We start from the raw sequence: 21,726 nt of genomic DNA on the forward strand, positions 1-21,726 counted from the left end.
TGTGTTGATATTGTCTGAACTGCATGACTACTCGTGGGCCTTTCATTACACAAACATAAAACAACTAGCAGAGTCATTCACACAACAGCTGAACACATTTATGGCAACACACACAACACTAAAGTAATGCGATAAACATCACCATTTCTATGCAAATGTTCTCCCCGTGTTGGTGTGGGTTTCCTCCGGGTGCTCCGGTTTCCCCCACAGTCCAAACACATGCGCTATAGGGGAACTGATCAACTAAATTGTCCGTAGTGTATGTGTGTGTGTGTGTGTGTTTCCCAGTGCTGGGTTGCAGCTGGAAGGGCATTTGCTGCGTAAAACAGTGTTTCCCAACCCTGTTCCTGGAGGCACACCAACAGTACATATTTTGGATGTCTCCCTCATCTGACCCATTAACTTCAGGTTTTGGAGTCTCTTCTAATGTTCTGATGAGTTGTTTCAGGTGTGTTTGATTAGGGAGAGAATGAAAATGTGTGCTGTTGGTGTGCCTTCAGGAACAGGGTTGGGAAACTCTGGCGTAAAACATATGCTGGAATAGTTGGTGGTTCATTCCGCTGTGGTAACCCCTGATAATTAAGGGACTAAGCCGAAGGAAAATGAATGAGTAAAACTCGAATTGCCAAACCCATGAGAAAAACAAAACAACATAAAAGTTGTCATGCAGGGAATTCTGGGAAAGTGAGTTTACGGTTATTAACTGTATATATTAAGGAAACAATGTTATGCAGGTTACAAATATTTACTGTAGCATTTTTACAGTTTTTACCATTAATATTGACTGTTTTGTTGTTTTACAGTGCAGGCCTTATGCAGCGTACTGCAGCTTGGCTTGAGGAAGCAGTATTTGCATCAGGCGGTAAGTCTTTATTTAGATATTTCTTTAGGATGTCCCTTTTTTTGCTTGTCACACACAGTGCTCAGCATAAACGAGGACACCCCCTTTATGAAAATGAATATTTTTATTAATTTCTCTGTGAAAAATAGACTGTATATGTTGGTGCATTTAAACAAATCAGTTTTATTAATCAGTTCTGTCACCAAGCATCTATTGGGATAGAAAGATAATACATTTAAACCATTTCAAAACGTTTAATTTTAATTTTATCATATATACAGTGCAACCTGACACATGTCTTGTCATGAATCCCAGTTGTAAGAGCAGCAAATAATAACTGGACTACTTGTTGATCATTTGGAAAAGTGTCAGAAGGTGGATTTCTCTGCTGAATCATCTGTTGATCTGCATCATAATCATCACCAATACTGCAGAAGACCTACTGGAACCTGCATGGAGCCAAGATTCTCACAGATATCAGACAAGTTTGGTGATGGAGAAATCATGGTTTGGGGTTATATTCAGTATGGGGGCGTGCAAGAGATCTGCAGAGTGGATGATCAACATCAACAGCCTGAGGTATCAAGACATTTGTGCTGCCCATTACATTACAAACCACAGGAGAGGGACAATTCTCCAGCAGGATAGCGCTCCTTCTCATACTTCAGCCTCCACATCAAAGCTCCTGAAAGCAATGAAGGTCAAGGTGCTCCAGGATTGGCCAGCCCAGTCACCAGACATGAACATTATTGAGCACGTCTGGGGTAAGATGAAGGAGGAGGCGTTGAAGATGAACACAAAGACTCTTGATGAACTCTGGGAGTCCTGCAAGAAGGCTTTCTTCACCATTCCAGATGACTTTATTAATCAGTGATTTGAGTCATGTCAGAGATGTATGGATGCAGTCCTCCAAGCTCATGATGGAGTCAGACACAATATTCATTCTGTTTCCACTGCAGCATGAGCACATATTCTATACTGGACATTATTGAAGGTTCAGTGAGCAGACTTTAGTCTAAGCAGAGTCAGACCTTACTGTCCTAATCAAATCATTAATAATCAAGACATGATCAGATTATATTGTGCTCAAATAAGCCTCATCTAGAGGCCTTTACCTTTCATATAAGACACTTCTGATACCAAATCAGCAACTAGAAGTCCAGTTATTATTGCTGTTCCTAAAACTTGGATAGGTCACAAGAATTTTGTCAAGTACTGTGTATATATAGGACAACATTCATCATGAGAAATATCACATCCACCCACAACAACATCACCTTCACAAAAGCTTAAATAATTATAATTTTAGTTTAAAAAAATGGATTGCTTAAATAAAAGTTTTCCTCATTTTAATTTTTAACTCTCACTCTTTAAGGATTGAGTCCATGAAATGTTTTATTCATACACAAACACCTTGATTGTCCTATTAGTATAAAATATGACTATATACAATTTAAAAACAGAAAAGGGGAGAACACTGCATATATGTATTTTTTTATTCAAACACATCACACAAACACATCACACAAACAAAATGAAAGAGTTCAGATAAAAAACGGATGCGTTATTCATCACAAAGAATGTGATTAAACACAAATTTAATACATTACAAGCATAGGAATTAGATGACACTTGAATTATTTGGTTGATTTCTTTATCTTTGAGCGTTTAAGTGTAGCTTTTTCATCAACATATAATTTTACAAAGGCCAACATTCATGAACAATACTTCTCTTTTTCCTTCTCATTTCCATTTTATTGCTGTTCACGTGTTTTGTGTTTGCCATTAATTGCATGTTCTATGTTGTGTTTGCCATTTATTGTATGCTTTTGCACAACAGTATGTTATTTGAGTGTAATTCTGTGTGTTTAAGGGTAATATTTTCACATTTCTCTCTGTGGTTGTGTCTTAAATGACTATCTACATACAAAACAGGCTGTACTTGAGAAACTGGACACATTAACAGTAATTATTAATATGATAAGCCTGATTAATAATTTCCCAACTGGTGATTTTAGTCATTTTAAGGCCTTTAAGAGGGTAATAAGGGACATATGTTGTCACTCACACATATATTTTCATAATAGGCCATCAATAACCATAGATAATATACAGAGACTGCTGTCATGTAATTTTTTATAAGTTCTTAAAGGTATAGTTCACCCAAAAGTCAATATTTTGTCATAATTTACTTGTTCCAAATCTTTTTGGAGTTTTTTTTCCTGTTAAACACAAAAGAAGAAATTTTGAAGAATGCTGAAAACCATTGATTTCCATAGTATTGGGTTTTCTACTATGGAAGTCAGTGGTTACAGGTTCAGCATTCTTCAAAATATCTACTTTTGTGTTCAACAGACGAAAGAAATTCTTAAAGGTTTGGGACAAGTAAATTTATATATATATATATATATATATATATATATATATATATATATATATATATATATATATATATATATATAAATATAACAAAAAAGCAAGAGCCCTAACCTGTTTATTTGAACCCGGATAGTCTTTGTTACATGTGTGCTTCTGGGAACAAGTTTAAGAATTTGGATGAAGGTTCAAATATTTTCAGAGTCAATATATATTTTGCTGACACTCTAAACCACTGATAAAACATGGCATAAATGAGGGGATTCATGCAGGAATTCATGCATAGCAACCAGTACATTACATTAATTATTAGCGCATCATTTTCATCATGCCCAAAAGAAAGCGTCACTATGTAATAGGGTGTCCAGAACAGAAGATAAACAAGCACCACGATCCCCAAGGTTCTTGCTGCTTTTTTTTCAGACTTGGCCTTTTTTTCTGTGACTGCATTTAAATGCTTTGCTTGCCTTTTCGCAACATAGCAGATTTTCACATATAAGGGGATAATTATACAACACGGTGCCATTAAACAAACCAAAGCATCGATTATTAGATTTTCCAATGTAACAACAAGTACACACTCTCCAATACAAGTGTGGGTGGTTTCTGGATGAAGTAAAAACTCGTATAATAAATAAAAGGAATATAAAAAGGAGAATGACCAGTTCACAACTATAGAAACAACAACTCTGTTATTATTGACCTTCAGTGGATATCGTAAAGGGTCATTCACTGCAATGAACCGATCCACAGAGACGATGATCATGTTACCCAGAGATGCTACCACGACCACATAGAGAATGAGAGGAAATATGGAGCAGAACATTTCTCCAAAGTACCAGCAGGGCTCGATCAGTTTCATTCCCTGCACCGGCATGAGAATCAGTCCTGCGATCAGATCAGCCACTGCCAGAGAGAGAATCAACACATTGGTCGGAGTGTGGAGCTGCTTGAAGTGCGAGATGGAGATGATCACCAACAAGTTCAGAAACACGGTGAACACCGATGTTACACCCACAAAAATGTACACCACGATGTACTCGACTTCAGGTCGGATACTTTTGGTACAAGACAAATTGTTGTTAGGAAAGCAGTAATGGATTGATCGATTGTCCATGTTTGTCAGTCTTCAGACAGAAAGGTTGTAGAGAAGACCGTGTGAGGATGCTTGCCTGTTTAGCTCCTGGTTTTTATCATTTTCATCACTCTCTTTTATACTTACAGAAAGCACAGCGACCACCCTGTTTAACCTGAAGTTTGATTAATCAGCTCTCAAACACACCCACTTGTTAAATATTCATAAACTCCACTGATCTGATCTCAAATGTTCAGTGGCTGTGTTCGTTTTTCTTTATTTTTACATTCTGCCATTGCATAACTGTTAGAACAAAAGGAGATGGCCTTCCACTTTACACACAATGTTATGCACATTTACACAATGTTGATATTAAAGATGATAATTGTACACTGTTGTTGCCCGTCTCTGCCCACCTTACTGAAATGCATAGATTTTGTGCATCATTCTGAGAAGCATGGCATGCTCTTATTGGCCAGCTATTGATTGCGTTGTGAACTCTGGATATGACTTGTACATTGCAAAAATACCTTTCTTACTCAAAGTTTTAGTCATGTTTTTAGTCCAAATATCTAAAAACTCTTAAATCAAGAAGCATTTTCTAGACAAGTAAAAAGGGTCGTCTTATTTTCAGAAATAATGAGTCAAAGTTAAGTGATTTTTTTTTTAAACACACCATTGTCAAAATAATCTGAGCTAAGAATGCTACCTATCGCAGATGCAGAAAAGTTACCTCATGCTTTTATGACCTCTAGGTTGGATTACTGTAATGCTTTGTTCGCTGGTTGTAATGCATCCGCTATTAATAAACTTTAGCTTATTCAGTCAAACTATTATCAAAATGCAGCTGCCAGAGTTCTTACCAGGTCTAGAAAATATGATCATATCACCCCAATGTTATCCTTCTTACACTGGCTGCCTGTTCAGTTCCGGATTGATTAGAAAATATTGCTTCTCACCGGTAAAGTTCTAAATAGTCTAACTCCTGTTTATCTAACCAATCTTCTGTCTCACTACAATCCAACCCGCTCTTTAATATCTCAAAATTCAGAGCGTCTGGTAGTACCCAGATTAGCAAAGTCTACTAAAGGAGGTCGAGCCTTCTCATATATGGCTCCTAAACTCTGAAATAGCCTTCCTGATAATACTGCCCATCCTATACACAACTCCTTTTCTGATTTTAACTAATGCAATGATGTGCACCTCTTTTCAAACTGCCTTGAAACGATTATTGTGAGCAATGCTATACAAGTAAACTTGAATTGATCTTTGAACACGTTACGCATCCAACTTTGAAGCAGATGAGCTACATAAGCAGAAGATTACTATGGGTTTCACTGCTGCCTACTGAAAACTGGAAAAAGAAGCTACTATTCGCATGGTTTATTTGTTGCTGACCATGCCTTCATGACCACGGTGGATACAGATACCTCTGATAGCTACTTCCAGCAGGATGATGTGGCACGTCTCAATTAATCACCACACCTAGACTGCAGCTCTGCACTAGAAGTTTGGTCAGAAGAGAAATGGTCATGGCTAACTGAGTCTGGTTTCTCTTGAGGTTTTTTCCTTCACTTTAGTCAATTGGTGAAGTTTGTTCCTTGCCACTGTCGTCACTGGCTTGCTTATTTTGGGACTTGTGGAGCTGCGCATCGATGGATTTGCTCTTTAGGGTTTGGACTTTCAGCAGTGGAGATTAAACCACACTGAACTGAGCTAAACTGAACTTCAACTATGAAAACTGGACTGACACAGCTTCAGTTTACTAGAACTTCTATGTTAAGCTGCTATAAGACAATCTACATTGTAAAAGCACTACAGAAGTAAAGATGAATTACAATTCTTTCCTGAACATATTTAATATACCAGAAGGTCTGTGGTCACTAGCTTGGTGACAGTATAGAATTGAGTGAGAGAAAGCAATGTAATGAATGTTTTTGAAATGATTTTAATCCTTGATCTGTGTGGTCCCTCAGAAGACCTCAGGGCTTGCTGATCCATTGTTCTCTGTTTAAAAGTGAATCTGTGCTGGTTTATCATGTTAAAGACCGCAATTCTTAATGTTATATAATGTTTTCTTGTTTATAGAGACATATTTATAAGTGTAAATATCAACAACATCATTACACCACCTAAAAAGTTGCTGTTTATATTTAAGTGCTCAAATACTCAAGAGTCTAGCAGCTTTATTGCAGTGGATGATACTGAATGATTCTGAAATATGTTTGGTAACAAATGTCTGTTTTCTCCCTAACTGATGGAGTGTGCAGCTTTTTATTTTTCACTCTAAACAACTGTTAGAAAACACGAGCCTTCACATTTAACAATTCCCATTTTATAACACTTATTTCACTGCACACAACAAAAACATTACACTTATTTTTGTTTCTAGTTTTAAAAAGTTTTACAGGTAACAATGATTAATCAACACAGGTCTAGTTGCATCAGCTCAAGTGCACGCATCTAACACCTTTAATTGCTAGGCTTCAGCCCTCATGTTTACTGAGATCATTCCTGATGTCAAACGGTCGCAAGTGTTAATAGACTGTCTGGAGGGTTAAAAATGTTGTCATATAAAGAGCTTTTACAGGTTTTAATTGGTCTCAAAAGAGTCATTACAACACAGAAAACCATACATTCAACAGGGGCATCTAAACCTGGTCCTGGAGGGCCACTGTCCTTCAATTTGCCTCAACACACCTGTCTGGAAGTTTCTAGTATGCCTCCTAAGATCTTGACTAGCTGGTTCAGGTGTGCTTAATGAGGGCAGGAGTGAAAAATATTCAGATTGACCCCTTCAGAAGCAGGATTGGACACCCCTGACGTAGAACCATTCATTTAAAATGAAAGACAAAACACATCCAAAGAGATTATTCGATTGAATTAGATAATCTCAGATTTTAGAATTACTCATTCATTCATTCATTTTCTTTTCAGCTTAGTCCCTTCATTAATCAGGGGTCGCCACAGCAGAATGAACCACCAACTTATCCAGCATATGTTTTACACAGCGGATGCCCTTCCAGCTGCAACCCATCTATGGGAAACATCCATACACACTCATTCACACTCATACACTGCGGACAATTTAGCCTTCCCAACTCACCTGTACCGCATGTCTTTGGACTGTGGGGGAAACCGGAGCACCCGGAGGAAACCCACGCGAACACAGGGAGAACATGCAAACTCCACACAGAAACACTAACTGACCCAGCCGAGGCTCGAACCAGCGACCTTCTTGCTGTGAGGCGACAGCACTACCTACTGCGCCACTGTGTTGCCAGAATTACAATTTTGAGTCAAATTAGGGTTATGCGGAGTTTACACTGCTCGATTTTAGCCTTAATTTTGCAGGCAAATCGATGCTTGTTCACTTAAGTGACAGTCATGCAGTGTGAATAATCAAACGTGATCAGAGAGAATAACCGATGTGTCACTGATGCCTGTAAAGTATTCAGCATGCTAAATATCTGCACCTGTTTGTAATTTAAAATAATCCTGCATGAAATGAGTTCTGATTGTCCTGTCATTGATCCATTCTGCAGTGTGAACACAGCAACAACTGAGGCCATGTCCACATGTTAACAGGTACACATGTATACATAGTTTATACATAGTTATTCATAGTCCTCCATGTTTGGCTGTTTAACTCAATCTCAGCGATTGGTGTTCCCATCCCTCACCTGTCCCAGTGTTCTTGCTCTCCCTCACGGCTTTGCCGTCCACCTAATCTGGGAAACTGCCATATTGCCCCCTGCCAAGCAAGTTTTTTGTGACCTAATAAATTCCCTGGGGTGTTAGGACGCAGCACTATACTGGGGCACTAGAGCCCACACAGACTGCAGGGTGAGCGCCACCTTCTGGCATCACTTACACTACTTCCAATAGTGTCTTAGTTTTCCCATGTGGTCTCCTATCCAGATACTAGCCAGACTCAGCCTTGCTGACTCAACTCATCTTCAGTGAGTGACCAGTCCTGGGCTACAGGGTGACATGGCCATGGATATTACCATTATTTAAAAGTTTTTCTTGGTGTTATTTGCAACAGCTTACATTGGTTATTCAATATACACTCTAGAAAATATGTCAGACCTACTTCACTTATGCCTACTACTCCTACTGGGGCATAGGCTGCCAACAAGAGATCTCCAAAAGTCTCTGTCCTGACCTCTCTTCTCATGTTGGTTCCAAGGCATATTCCTGCTCTTAATATCTTCTTCTGGTTCTCGGCACCAGGACTTTATTCATCTGCTACTTTCTGCTTGCCTTGCGAGTTCAATGTAGAGCCTGCCTGGTGATCTTATTTGCCTGCTTACGTAAGGTGTGCCCTATCCAATGCTGTTTCTTAATTTCATCCTCTGCCTGCTGCTGGTTCATTTTCTGCCATAGTTCGCTGTTACTGATCTCTATCTGTAGGTCAACGGATATGTAGGATTTTACACAGGCAGTTAGTGATAAAACAGCATTTTATTGGTGGTGGCAGCTGATGTTCACCAAGTTCCAGCTCCATAGAGATCTGCCTTAACATTGGTATAGAAAATATGTGTGGTAGAGTGATATTAATGTCCCGCTGGGAGAAAAGTTGTGTGAATCATTTCAAAGCACATATTGCTGGAAGCTGAGCAGGAAGGATTTACAAATGAACTCCTTTCTGGATATATTTTGTGGCTTGCAGTTGTCATCAAGGGTGTCAATAGATAGAGAATATTTATAAGAATATTGTATTTTGTCCACAAAAGCCTAATTCTACTGAAATAACCTATTCATCAATTTCAACAGGGACATTTTTTGCACATTTGTTTTGTTTTGACACAATATTAATGTTCAATTAGGCTTAATTAGCTCAGCCTATCAGTATTTATCAATTATAGACTTTATATCCACCCACTGGGAGGCCTATGGTGCTGATTTGTATAGAATACAGTCAAAGTAAACCTGAACAGCTGAGAGTCTGTGTATGTTTGATTTAAGCTTGGGTTCTCCAGAAACTGGACTTCAGGAGCAGGACTAGACTAAACCTGTCCGAGACCGATATTCTTTAACATTTTGTTGACTGTGGATTCACAAAGACTCAAAGTCTTCACGATGTGCTTGTGTGTGTGTGACGGCAGTATAAACTACATAATCAATTACTACATATACATATACTGTTGGTATTTATCATCTTTCACACATTTATAAAATGAAACAATATTCTATCAATCTATAAAATGAATGGTCATGCTCATTCTAAATCGAATGCACTGAATTTGACTTGAGGCAGTTTTTATGAAAAGTTACAGCATGTCCAAAAAGACTTTAAATTAACACCACAAAGACATTTCTGTAAATGTGCATGCTTAAATTCTAGTCAAAATACAGAGTATAATTTCAGATGTCAAATTAATTTAAGCAGGCACTATGGGTAAAAGAGGAAATGTATAATTAGGCATCCCTCTTACCCCATATCAGTCATTCAACATTGTCGTATTGCTTTAATATAAATGTAGAATTATCATGATACCGCATCAAAATAATTGATTTATTATTGACAAGTATCATCCAATACAGCATTGCTACAGCTTTGCAGTCCCAAAATAAGAGCAGAGGCAGATATTGTCATTTACAAATATAAATGTTCACAATATAGAAGTCGGATAAAATGTCTAAACATACAAAAAGAAAAACTTTTATATGATTAGAACACAATTTATTGACATTTGCACAAGAGTCTAAGTGCTTATTTCTCTTCTGGGAACAGGTTTAAGTATTCTGATGAAGGCTCAAATATTTTCAGTGTCAAAATGTATTTTGCTGACAATCTAAACCATCGATAAAACATTGCATAAATAAGTGGATTCATACAGGAATTCATGCATAACATCCAGTACATTATATTAATTATTAGCGCATCATTTTCATCATGCCCAAGAGAAAGAGTAATTAAATAGTATGGCATCCAGCAAAGAAGATAAACAAGCACTACAATCCCTAAGGTTTTTGCTGCCTTTTTTTCTGATCTGGCCTTCTTGTCTGTGACTGAATTAATATTCTTAGCTTGATAGTGTGCTACAACACAGATTTTCACATACAAAGATATAATTACAGAACAAGGAGCAGCAAAACAAACAAAGGCGTCTAATATGAGATATTCAACCTTTACAACAAGTACACATTCTCCAATACAGGTGTGGGTGGTGTCTGGATGAAGTAAAACTTCATACAAAAGGTAAAAAGAATAAAAAAAGGAAAATAACCAATTTATAACAATGGAAACAACAATTCTGCTATTATTGACCTTCAGTGGATATCGTAAAGGGTCATTCACAGCAATGTACCGATCCACAGATATAATAATCAAATTACCAAGAGATGCTGTGACGACCACATAGAGAATAAGAGGAAATATTGGGCAGAACATTTCTCCAAAGTACCAGCAGGGCTCGATCAGTTTCATTCCCTGCACCGGCATGAGAATCAGTCCTGCGATCAGATCAGCCACTGCCAGAGAGAGAATCAACACATTGGTCGGAGTGTGGAGCTGCTTGAAGTGCGAGATGGAGATGATTACCAACAAGTTCAGAAACACGGTGAACACCGATGTTACACCCACAAAAATGTACACCACGATGTACTCGGCTTCAGGCTTTACACTCTTAGTACAGGACAAATTGTTGTTTGGAAAGCAGTAATGGACGCTTTGGTTTTCTGTGTTTGTCCCTCCCCAGTTAGGCGTTCCCATGATGGATCTTGGAGAGGAGAGTCTGTCTGAACTTGGTTTTATACTCACAGGAGCTCAGTATCCACCTCATTATATTATGTAATTTGAATATTTAGCTTTTGACCCACCCACTAGTTCAAGTTTCAAAGACCTATCAGATCTAATCTGATCTATAATGCAACAAATATTTTACAATAGAGTGTACAAGTACCACTTAAAGATGAAAGCTGCATATTTGTTTATACCATGGTCTGGCTAAATACTCAACTCAGTACCACCTAAATGTGTAGCTCTGCTTTAACCTATTGTCCAGTTCACTTCATCCCAGTCCTGTCCCGTATGTGCTGTGAGTTGTTTGCTTTGTCTCTGTGTGGAATCTTACCTGTACTCCGTTTGGCTATTCTGTCTTGACTGAATAAACAGCTAATATGGACTTGGCTGACCTCCTTGGTTCCTCTATGGACCACAGCTCCGCTGAACCCATCCTGTCTGAGAGCTGCCTGCTTGGATTGGTAGTCTGGAAAATTGAATGGTTAGTTTAGAGATCACTTAGCTGTGTAACAGTACCTCATGAATCCCTAGAAAAAAGCTATTTGTTCCCAGATCCACATGTCCAACAGTCCTCTGTTAGAATCATACCTCTAAATGCTTTGCCCAGCCAGGTTTTAAGGGCTCCCAGGACACCTTTTGTCAGCGTTTCTAGTGGCCTGGTATGACGTGTTCTACCTCTCGTCATGTCATGTCTTGCCCAATATGTGCCCAGTCTAAAGCTTACCATTCCCCTCCTGTGGGTTTTCTTTGACTGCTGCCAATCTTTTCATGCTCCTGATCACATCCACATCACAGCCTTTGGCAGGGAATACAGTTATTCTTATAGTAGTCCATTGCTTTTCTACGTCTGCCCATTTCTCTCCTGTCTCCAAGCTCCCCTCTGCTTTGATCTTTGATAATGTTTTTAAGATTCACAGGCTGCCTGTGAACTTCGTTTCCAACAGTTGCCCACCCACTTCTTCTTTCAGCCACGCTACGGCCCTTGTAGAGCCTTGACCTCTTCAACCATTCCCCTCCACCCTTCCCGATCCAATGCTCGATTTCTCAACGCACTCCTAGGAGACGTAGATCTTCTTCTATGCCATGTAACCACCTTTTCCCTGACCTTCCAGGATGTCTCCTTCCTTCAGGCTTTAGCTTGTACACTTTCTTAACAGTTCTCTGCTCAGGCAATCTCTCTAAGCGGCTCAGCAAGTGGTTCCTCTTTATTTCTGTGACCAGGCATGTCTCACCATGCAGGTCTGCCACTTCTGCATTTCTCACCTTTGTCACAAACTGGTCCATAGGTCCTCCTCAAGATCTTTCTCTCCCAGGCATTGAGACGCATTTCATCCTGAGCTGTTAATACCCACGTTTCACTGGCATACAGTACCACTGGTCGCAATACTGTACAGCAAAGCGTCTTTTTGGTTGCTCAGCAAATGGGATTTACTGAGCTGATGCATGCTGAAATATGCTATGTTTCCTGCCTTCAACCTCTTCTTTATTTCCTCCCTGGTCTTGTTGCTGTCTGCCAGCAATGATCCTAGATATTTTAAGTTGGGGACATACTCAAAGCAGTGTGTTCCTACCTGCAGTGGTTCCATTGAGGTGCTTTGAGATCGAGACATAACCATTTACTTTGTCTTTCCAGTATTCACATGCAGGCCTACCTGAAGCGATTCCCTTTCTAGCTGTAGGAAGCTTTCCTTCAGCTCTCTTTCCTTCCTGCTGAGTAGGTCTAGGTCGTCCGCATAAGCCAAGTACTGCATTGTCCTGTTGTACAATGTACCTCCAGGGTTTCCAGAGTACTAGATTAAACAGTGTACAGGCAAGTGCATCAGCCTGCCTTAGACCCCTTTTGATTTCAAAGCCCTGGGACTGCTCACCAGCTATTGGCACTTTCACTGCGGTCTCCCAAAATTTCTATAAGCCTTACTAATTTGGATGGTATTCTAAAATGGAGAGTCACACCAATTTTCCTTATTCACAAGAAAAGAGCAAAGCTGGACTGTGCAAACTATCTGGGAATATCCCTTCTGAATGTAGCTTATGCAGTGCTTAGTAAATTAATTGGCAATAGATTGGAAGGATACACTGATGATATACTAGGCGATTACCAATGCGGATTCAGGTGCAGATGATCGACTGTTGATCACATCTTCATGATCAGGAGCACCTTGGAAAAATTCTATGAATTCAATATTGAGACCCACCAGCTATTTGTTGACTGCAAAGAAGCCTATGATAGTGTGGACCGTTCATACCAGTTCAGAACTCTGATGGATTTTAGAATACCATCCTAATGCAGGCCCCCCAGTTCACATCTCAGTTTTTTGAGGAAATTCTGTCGACTGATTTGTTCCACTGCCAGACTGTCATTAGTGTTTCATACACAAACTCATGGGTAGGCTGAATGCATCCATTAAATTTTTGGGCATCTGTCCACACCTTAACAGATTAATCCTTCTTCCTGTAGTGAACAGCTGTGGTGGACCGAATGTGCTTATTATTTTACACCTACATCATCAACAGGGTTTCCCCCATTTCATTGTTGTAGGAGTTACCAACCTCCTTTCTTTTGTACCAACGAGAGAGAGATTTAAATTCCTCAGGTATATATCAAGCAGAATCAATGTACTTTGAGGGTGGTATACTTGATGTTGCTTAAACTTTGTCACTTACTTTCGTCAACTGTTGTCAGAGAGTCTGCTTATCCACTCAACACCAAACTGATAAGAGTAAGTGTGTGTCCCCAGCATCCTGGCCAAAGTTGCCCACTGGCCTCTGTTCATCATGGTTTCCTAACCATCCCCATGTCACTTAACTGGTCTTGACACATCTGCTTGAAGGTTATCAACATCATGTGCTTCATGTGTAGGACACCCCTGTTCTAGTGGGCACAGTCTAATTGTTGTCATTTGTCACCAGGGTCTCAGTGCCTGGTTTGTAATGAGATTTGAACGTTTATAGGGAAAGTACTGCTTCATTGAATGAATTTGTGTGACTAGAGTGTATGTTTTAAACAATCAAATTGAATATATTCACTCAGAAAATTATAGGATGAACATGGGGTGATGCAGGTGAGAGTTGCAAGCTGTGATTGTGCCATTAATCACATTTACTATGCATGTTTGACCTAACAGAACAATTTGGTTTTGTCTAATCTACAGCAGATTAGATATGCTTTACATCTCTTTTAATTTTTATTAATTTAATAAATAAACCTACTGGCACAATTACATTTAAACTCATTGTGACTAAAAACAGTCAGTGCTTCTTTTGAATGCAATGATCTGGCACATCACAGAGAGCTGTAAATGCTTATAATTGGGATTGTTTGACATTGATGACAAATCATAATGTCTCTTATAATAAGCTCAAGTTATGCAATAGTTTTATTTACAGAGTGGCATTATTATTGAAACTTTTTTTTTTGTTTTTACATGCATCTTCCAAAGCAGAATCACTACAGTTTTGTTGTTTTCATATATCATAAATATACATGCTCACAACATTCATGGTTACATATAATGTCTAACATATATATATAAAAAAAACACTTGTTATATGACATGACAGTTTCCATCTGGTATCTGGTCTGTTTAGAGACAAATATCCTTTATACATTTGCACAAGAGTCGTAAGTGCTTATTTCTGTCCTGGGAACAGGTTTAAGTATTCTGATGAAGGCTCAAATATTTTCAGTGTCAAAATGTATTTTGCTGACAATCTAAACCATCGATAAAACATTGCATAAATAAGTGGATTCATACAGGAATTCATGCATACAATCCAGTACATTATATTAATTATAAGAACATCATTTTCATCATGCCCAAGAGAAAGAGTAATTAAAAAGTATGGCATCCAGCAAAGAAGATAAACAAGCACTACAATCCCTAAGGTTTTTGCTGCCTTTTTTTCTGATCTGGCCTTCTTGTCTGTGACTGAATTAATATTCTTAGCTTGATAGTGTGCTACAACACAGATTTTCACATACAAAGATATAATTACAGAACAAGGAGCAGCAAAACACACAATGACATCTAATATGAGATATTCAACCTTTGCACCAAGTACACATTCTCCAATACAGGAGTGATTTCTTTCTGGGTAAAATAGAATTTCATACACAAAAATTAAAGGATATATGATAGAAAATAACCAATTTACAACAATAGAAACAACAATTATGCTGTTTTTGACCTTCAGTGGATATTGTAAAGGGTCATTCACAGCAATGTACCGATCCACAGATATAATAATCAAATTACCAAGAGATGCTGTGACGACCCCATACAGAATCAGATGAAATATTGAGCAAAACATTTCTCCAAAGTACCAGCAGGGCTCGATCAGTTTCATTCCCTGCACCGGCATGAGAATCAGTCCTGCGATCAGATCAGCCACTGCCAGAGAGAGAATCAACACATTGGTCGGAGTGTGGAGCTGCTTGAAGTGCGAGATGGAGATGATCACCAACAAGTTCAGAAACACGGTGAACACCGATGTTACACCCACAAAAATGTACACCACGATGTACTCGGCTTCAGGCTTTACACTCTTAGTACAGGACAAATTGTTGTTTGGAAAGCAGTAATGGACGCTTTGGTTTTCTGTGTTTGTCCCTCCCCAGTTTGACGTTCCCATGATGCATCTTGGAGAGGAGAGTCTGTCTGAACTTGGTTTTATACTCACAGGAGCTCAGTATCCACCTCATTATATTATGTAATTTGAATATTTAGCTTTCGACCCACCCACTAGTTTAATTTCAAAGACCTATCAGATGTAATATAATGCAAACTGCCTTTGTTTACTGTTTATTCCTTTATAGATAATTTCTCTTGATCTGCATCTCTTGTTTGGCCATTCTGTCATGACCAAATAAACTGGCCAATATGGACCTGGCTGAGGACATCAACCTCCGCTCCAGAGCTGGAGGTCTGATGCTTGGTCAGCATGAGGAAGAGCTGTCAGTGGCAGCATAAGGATACCAGCCAGATACAGAGCCGTTTACTCAGGACACAGCCAGTTACTGATGGTTTTCATAGTCCTGAGACCATCAACAACCCCCAGTGTTACACAGGCCATCCTAAAGTGTGTCTGGTCTTTTTAACACAGTGTGAGGTAATTTTCTCTCTCCAGCCCTCCACCTACAGCAGCTACCAATGCCGCGTCACCTATATGATTTCCTTGCTTATCGTTTAGGCAAGAGATTGTGGAGCAGCTGTATGGGAATCAGAGTCTGAGTGTAGTTCTCATTACTCAATAGTCTTCATCATTATGAGTTGGAGATGTTGGACACTGTGACAAGGCATAAGATTGGTGGCCTTTTACTCTAGTGAATTCTGCACTCTGTCCACACCAGAGAGTGGAATGATCCTGCTCTTATTGGTTGCTTTGTTGATGGTGAGATAATGGAGGAGCTTTTCTTTCAGTAACTTCCTACTTCCGTTGACCCACTAGTGGATCTGGCAATCCCGCTGGATAAGAGCATGGAGATGCATTGTCAATCATGAGGCTTTGTTCCTCAACCCAGAGCAATCACTCAACCCCAATCTCTGCCATTCTCACTTCTGAGCCTGAACCCATGCAGTTGGTGGGAGGGTTGCTTCTCTTGACAGGCCATGCATGTACCAAGTAAAACGGCATAGTCGCCAGTAGACCTGGGATTACTGGCAAGCGCTTTTTATACACTCGCCCAAGAAGCACACTACCTGTTCTTATGTGCTATAGTGGCATTAACATCACAGGCTCACTTTTATTCTTGTAAACATTTTTAGCTAGTTGTCACATCATCCAGGTCAAAGATGGGTAACTTTGGTCTCGGAGGACTGGTGTCCTGCAGAGTTTTGCTCCAACACTAATCAAACACACCTGAGCATACTAATCAGTGTCTTCAAGATCAGTAGAAAGCTATAGGCAGATGTGTTGATTAGGGTTGGAGGTAAACTCTGCAGGACACAGGCCCTCCAGGAGCAAAGTTGCCCTTCCATGATTCAGATGAAGCTGCAGATGATTGATGAGATTAATACTTGCTTATTACTCTACACCTACATATTCAACAGGGTTTCCCCCATTTCATTGTTGTAAGAGTTACCAACCTCGCTTCTTTTCTACCAAAGAGACAGAGATTTCAGTTCCTTTGGTTCAGGCATATATCAAGCAGAATCAATGTACTTTGAGGGTGGTATACTAGATGTTGCTCAAACTTTGTCACTTACTTTCGTCATCTGTTGTCAGAAAGTCTGCTTATCCACTTGTCACCAAACTCTTCAGTCTTATAAACTAGCTTGAAAAGAGGAAGTGTGTCCCTGGCATTCTGGCCAAAGTTGCACACTGGCTTCTGTTCATCATAGTTTCGTAACTAACCCCATATCACCTAATTGGCTTAAATTTGCCTTGACACATCGGCTTGAAAGTTTTTTGTACACCTGTCCTAGTGGGACATTTTGTCAAGTGTCTCTCTCAGTGCCTGGTTTGTAATATGATTTGAAAGTTCATAGGGAAAGTTCTGCTTCCTAGTAAGATTAGTGTGTGACTGGAGTGTATGCTCTAAACAGTCAAATTGAATACATTCACTCAGAAAATATTCGGATGAATATGGTTTGATGCAGGAAAGAGCTGCGAGATGTGATGTGCCATCCATCATGTTTACAATGTATGTTTGACCTTACAGTACAGTTAGCTTTGGTGTCTAATATACAGCAGACTTATGCCTTCTCTTTTTATTTATTTAAAGAGTTATCCCTTACTGAAACTGAAATAAGTAAAACTACAGACACCCTGCACTCCAGTTTTAGTCTCACACCACAGAAAGCTGTCACACATTGTTGGGATAGTTTGATATTGTTGACAAATCTGGTGTTGGGGATCATACCAACACATATTTATTTATGAATTGGACTGCATTTTCAAAAAAGAGACTATTTGATATAAAGCATGCTTATGCCATTAAGTTTCACTAATATAACCTTTGACATTAAATGTAGATGCTTAACCTGAAATTCTACAAAATAAATGTATTGTGAATTAAATGTGAAATGGATTAACTGGTTCATTTCTAACGCTGGCATATGTGCAACAGGCATTACTGCACAGCAGATAAGAGTATAAAAGCTTAATAATGCTTAATGATAATAATTTGCAATGGGCAAGCATCACGTCTACTGCACATATCATCAATCATTTGAGCTCAAGCTATGCAATTTCCCTTAAAATAGTTTAAATTTAAAGAGCAGCATTAATAATGCAACATATTCTTTTAATGTGCATCTTCCAAAGCAGCATCACTACAGTTTTGATGTTTACATATTCAGAAACAGCAAGTGTATAGGCAGACAGTGTCACAAATATACATGCTCACAATATTCATACTGAGATATGATAATGTCTAACATATATTTAAAAAGAAAACACTTGTTACATGACTGGTATCTGGTCTGTTTAGAGACAAATATCCTTTTTACATTTGCACAATAGTCTAAGTGCTCATTTCTGTTCTGGGAACAAGTTTAAGTATTCTGATGAAGGCTCAAATATTTTTAGTGTCAAAATGTATTTTGCTGACAATCTAAACCATCGATAAAACATTGCATAAATAAGTGGATTCATACAGGAATTCATGCATACAATCCAGTACATTATATTGATTATAAGAGCATCATTTTCATCATGCCCAAGAGAAAGAGTAATTAAATAGTATGGCATCCAGCAAAGAAGATAAACAAGCACTACAATCCCTAAGGTTTTTGCTGCCTTTTTTTCTGATCTGGCCTTCTTGTCTGTGACTGAATTAATATTCTTAGCTTGATAGTGTGCTACAACACAGATTTTCACATACAAAGATATAATTACAGAACAAGGAGCAGCAAAACAGACAATGACATCTAATATGAGATATTCAACCTTTGCACCAAGTACACATTCTCCAATACAGGAGTGATTTCTTTCTGGGTAAAATAGAATTTCATACACAAAAATTAAAGGATATATGAAGGAAAATAACCAATTTACAACAATAGAAACAACAATTATGCTGTTTTTGACCTTCAGTGGATATCTTAAAGGGTCGTTCACAGCAATGTACCGATCCACAGATATAATAATCAAATTACCAAGAGATGCTGTGACGACCCCATACAGAATCAGATGAAATATTGAGCAAAACATTTCTCCAAAGTACCAGCAGGGCTCGATCAGTTTCATTCCCTGCACCGGCATGAGAATCAGTCCTGCGATCAGATCAGCCACTGCCAGAGAGAGAATCAACACATTGGTCGGAGTGTGGAGCTGCTTGAAGTGCGAGATGGAGATGATCACCAACAAGTTCAGAAACACGGTGAACACCGATGTTACACCCACAAAAATGTACACCACGATGTACTCGGCTTCAGGCTTTACACTCTTAGTACAGGACAAATTGTTGTTTGGAAAGCAGTAATGGACGCTTTGGTTTTCTGTGTTTGTCCCTCCCCAGTTTGACGTTCCCATGATGCATCTTGGAGAGGAGAGTCTGTCTGAAGATGCTTGTCTGTAGTTGGTTTTATACTTGCAGAAGCTCAGTATCCACCTCATTATATCATGTGATTTGAATATTCAGTTTTTGACCCACCTGCTAGTTCTATATTTGCAGACGAATCAGATCTAAACTTATATTTACTGCAATAAAGATTTCTCAGTAGAGTGTAACAATACTCATTGGCTCTGGTCCATGTAATTATTAGAGACCTTTAAGGGTTGTAGAGCAGCATGGTGGCTCATTAAGGTTAGGGTTAGGGTTAGTGGTGTGTTTGTGAATGAAAGAGTGCTTCCCAGCACTAGGACTTGCATAAGCTAGTGGAATCTTAGGCCTGGGTTCAAGGATCTGATCTCATTTCCCTTCTATTTTCTATTTACACCACATCACTAGGAACCATCATCCAATCTCATGGTTTCTCTTATCGTTGTTATACAGGTGACACAGCACTGGTCTATCTTTAATTTCAACCAGATGACCCATCAGTAGCTGCAAAGATCACATACTTTCTGGATAAAAAGGCCATCACCTATGGGTTAATCTGGCAAATTCTTCTTGTCTTCACTGCAACTCCACACAATCAGCACAATTTCTCCTTCCAATCATCCAATATTACCCTATTTAATTCAGGTATAGGAATCTTAGGATTATCCTGGATGATCAGCTGTCCTTCAAACAGCACATTGCTAACACAGCTCCAGATTATACTGCACAACTTTTAATCCAATCTCTAGTCATTTCAAGGCTGAGCTTTTGCAATGCTCTTCTCGCTGGACTCCTGTCATGGACCCTTAAACCTCTACAGATGATCCAGAACGTTACAGCTCGTCTGGTCATCAATGAGTCCAATAGAGTCCATGTAACCACCTCTGTTTCCCAAGTTTAAATCATTGATGCTTGCTTACAGAACTTCCCTGGCACTGCACCCTCTTACCTCCACCTGCTCCTGAAGTTCTATATCCCCTCCAGGAGCCTCCGGTCAGGAAGTGAGCGCCTCCTTGTGGTTCCATCGCAGAGAGTCTGTAAGTCACTTTCCAGAACCTTTTATTCAATGTTCCATGCTGCTGGAATTATCTTCCCATTCCCATTTGGACTGCAGATTCACTAGTATCATTCAAATGACAACTAAAAACCCATATCTTCCTCAAAATAAATAAAATAAAATCCCCCCCTCCTTACTCTCGCTCTTATTTCTCTGAGCACTACAAGTTATTTTATATAATTAGCAGTTCTTATGTGTATTGCCTCTTCACATTGAATTGCTGAATGCCTCCTCATATGTAGTGGGTGTGGGATTTTGGGTAACCTCGAGCTTTTTTTTTATTTACACATTGTGTGGTGTTCAATATCTAGGTGCTTCAGTCTAGTTCTGTTTTGGTGCACCGTTGAAACCCCACACAATCTGTGGTATACGCTGATCCAGAGCTTCCCAAATATGCTCAGTGGGTGATGCCTCTGCTGAGTATGCTGGCCATGCAAGTACTATGATGTTTTAGCTTCATAAACACAAATTCTACTCTGCTCATGCCTGAATTGTCTTGCCTGTCAGATTGAACCAGAGAAAAACCTTCCAGGGCAGGTCCGACATGTCCTCTCATAACCACGTCTCAGTGAACACAAGCAGGCATGGCTCCCAATACTCATGTCGAACTCTGGTGTTGACTTTGAGATCCTCGATTTTGCTTCTCAAGGATCAGTGTTGAACAGAAGCATTGAGGGTAGCAGTGGTGTTCTGCCCTTCTCCATGATCTCTGCCAAACCCCACCATGTTTCCCCCATTTTCTTTTTGCCATAGTTTGACAGCTCTCCGCTGGTGTCCTCGTCTGCACATCCAGGTGAGTGTGGATGATTAGCAAAGGAGAAGTGCTCCCTAACACAGATTTAAACAACGGTTTGATATTAGACAATATTTGAGGGGAAATAGGCCTTTTGTGTACATTGAGAAAGGTTTAGATCAGGGGTACCCAAACTTGGTCATGGGGGGTCGGTGTCCTGCAGATTTTAGCTCCAACTTACCTCAACACACCTGCACTGATGTTTCTAGAAAACCTATTAAGAGCATGATTAGCTAGCTCAGGTGTGTCTGATCGGGGGACACTGCAGGACACCGGCCCTCCAGGACCGAGTTTGGGCACCCTTGGTTTAGATCTTTGAGTTCAGCTCATGAAAAATTGGAGCAAAAA

At 39.3% G+C, this 21,726-nt stretch overlaps 4 protein-coding genes across 4 annotated transcripts; all 4 read right to left on the reverse strand.

The window, feature by feature from the left end:
- Positions 1-3,359: 3,359 nt before the first annotated feature.
- LOC130239337 (trace amine-associated receptor 13c-like) lies at positions 3,360-5,030 on the reverse strand. Its single transcript, XM_056470443.1, has 2 exons — positions 5,026-5,030; positions 3,360-4,344 (listed from the first exon to the last, which is right to left on the reverse strand). Exons 1-2 carry the CDS (start codon positions 5,028-5,030, stop codon positions 3,360-3,362), a joined length of 990 nt encoding a protein of 329 aa, XP_056326418.1.
- Positions 5,031-10,011: 4,981 nt separating this feature from the next.
- On the reverse strand, positions 10,012-11,013 carry LOC130239338 (trace amine-associated receptor 13c-like). The gene has a single exon (XM_056470444.1). It carries the CDS (start codon positions 11,011-11,013, stop codon positions 10,012-10,014), a length of 1,002 nt encoding a protein of 333 aa, XP_056326419.1.
- Positions 11,014-14,673: 3,660 nt separating this feature from the next.
- Positions 14,674-15,675, reverse strand: LOC130239339 (trace amine-associated receptor 13c-like). The gene has a single exon (XM_056470445.1). It carries the CDS (start codon positions 15,673-15,675, stop codon positions 14,674-14,676), a length of 1,002 nt encoding a protein of 333 aa, XP_056326420.1.
- A 2,841-nt stretch (positions 15,676-18,516) lies between these two features.
- On the reverse strand, positions 18,517-19,602 carry LOC130239340 (trace amine-associated receptor 13c-like). Its single transcript, XM_056470446.1, has one exon. The coding sequence runs from the start codon at positions 19,600-19,602 to the stop codon at positions 18,517-18,519; it is 1,086 nt and encodes a 361-aa protein (XP_056326421.1).
- Between the last annotated feature and the right edge of the window lie 2,124 nt (positions 19,603-21,726).

Source organism: Danio aesculapii, chromosome 13 (assembly GCF_903798145.1).
Source record: "Danio aesculapii chromosome 13, fDanAes4.1, whole genome shotgun sequence".
NCBI classification, from domain to species: Eukaryota; Metazoa; Chordata; class Actinopteri; order Cypriniformes; family Danionidae; genus Danio; species Danio aesculapii.

Bases quoted from the DNA above. Each gene is read 5' to 3' on its own strand.
- LOC130239338 (XM_056470444.1), bottom strand. From the start codon at position 11,013: ATGGGAACGCCTAACTGGGGAGGGACAAACACAGAAAACCAAAGCGTC.
- LOC130239339 (XM_056470445.1), bottom strand. From the start codon at position 15,675: ATGGGAACGTCAAACTGGGGAGGGACAAACACAGAAAACCAAAGCGTC.
- LOC130239340 (XM_056470446.1), bottom strand. From the start codon at position 19,602: ATGAGGTGGATACTGAGCTTCTGCAAGTATAAAACCAACTACAGACAA.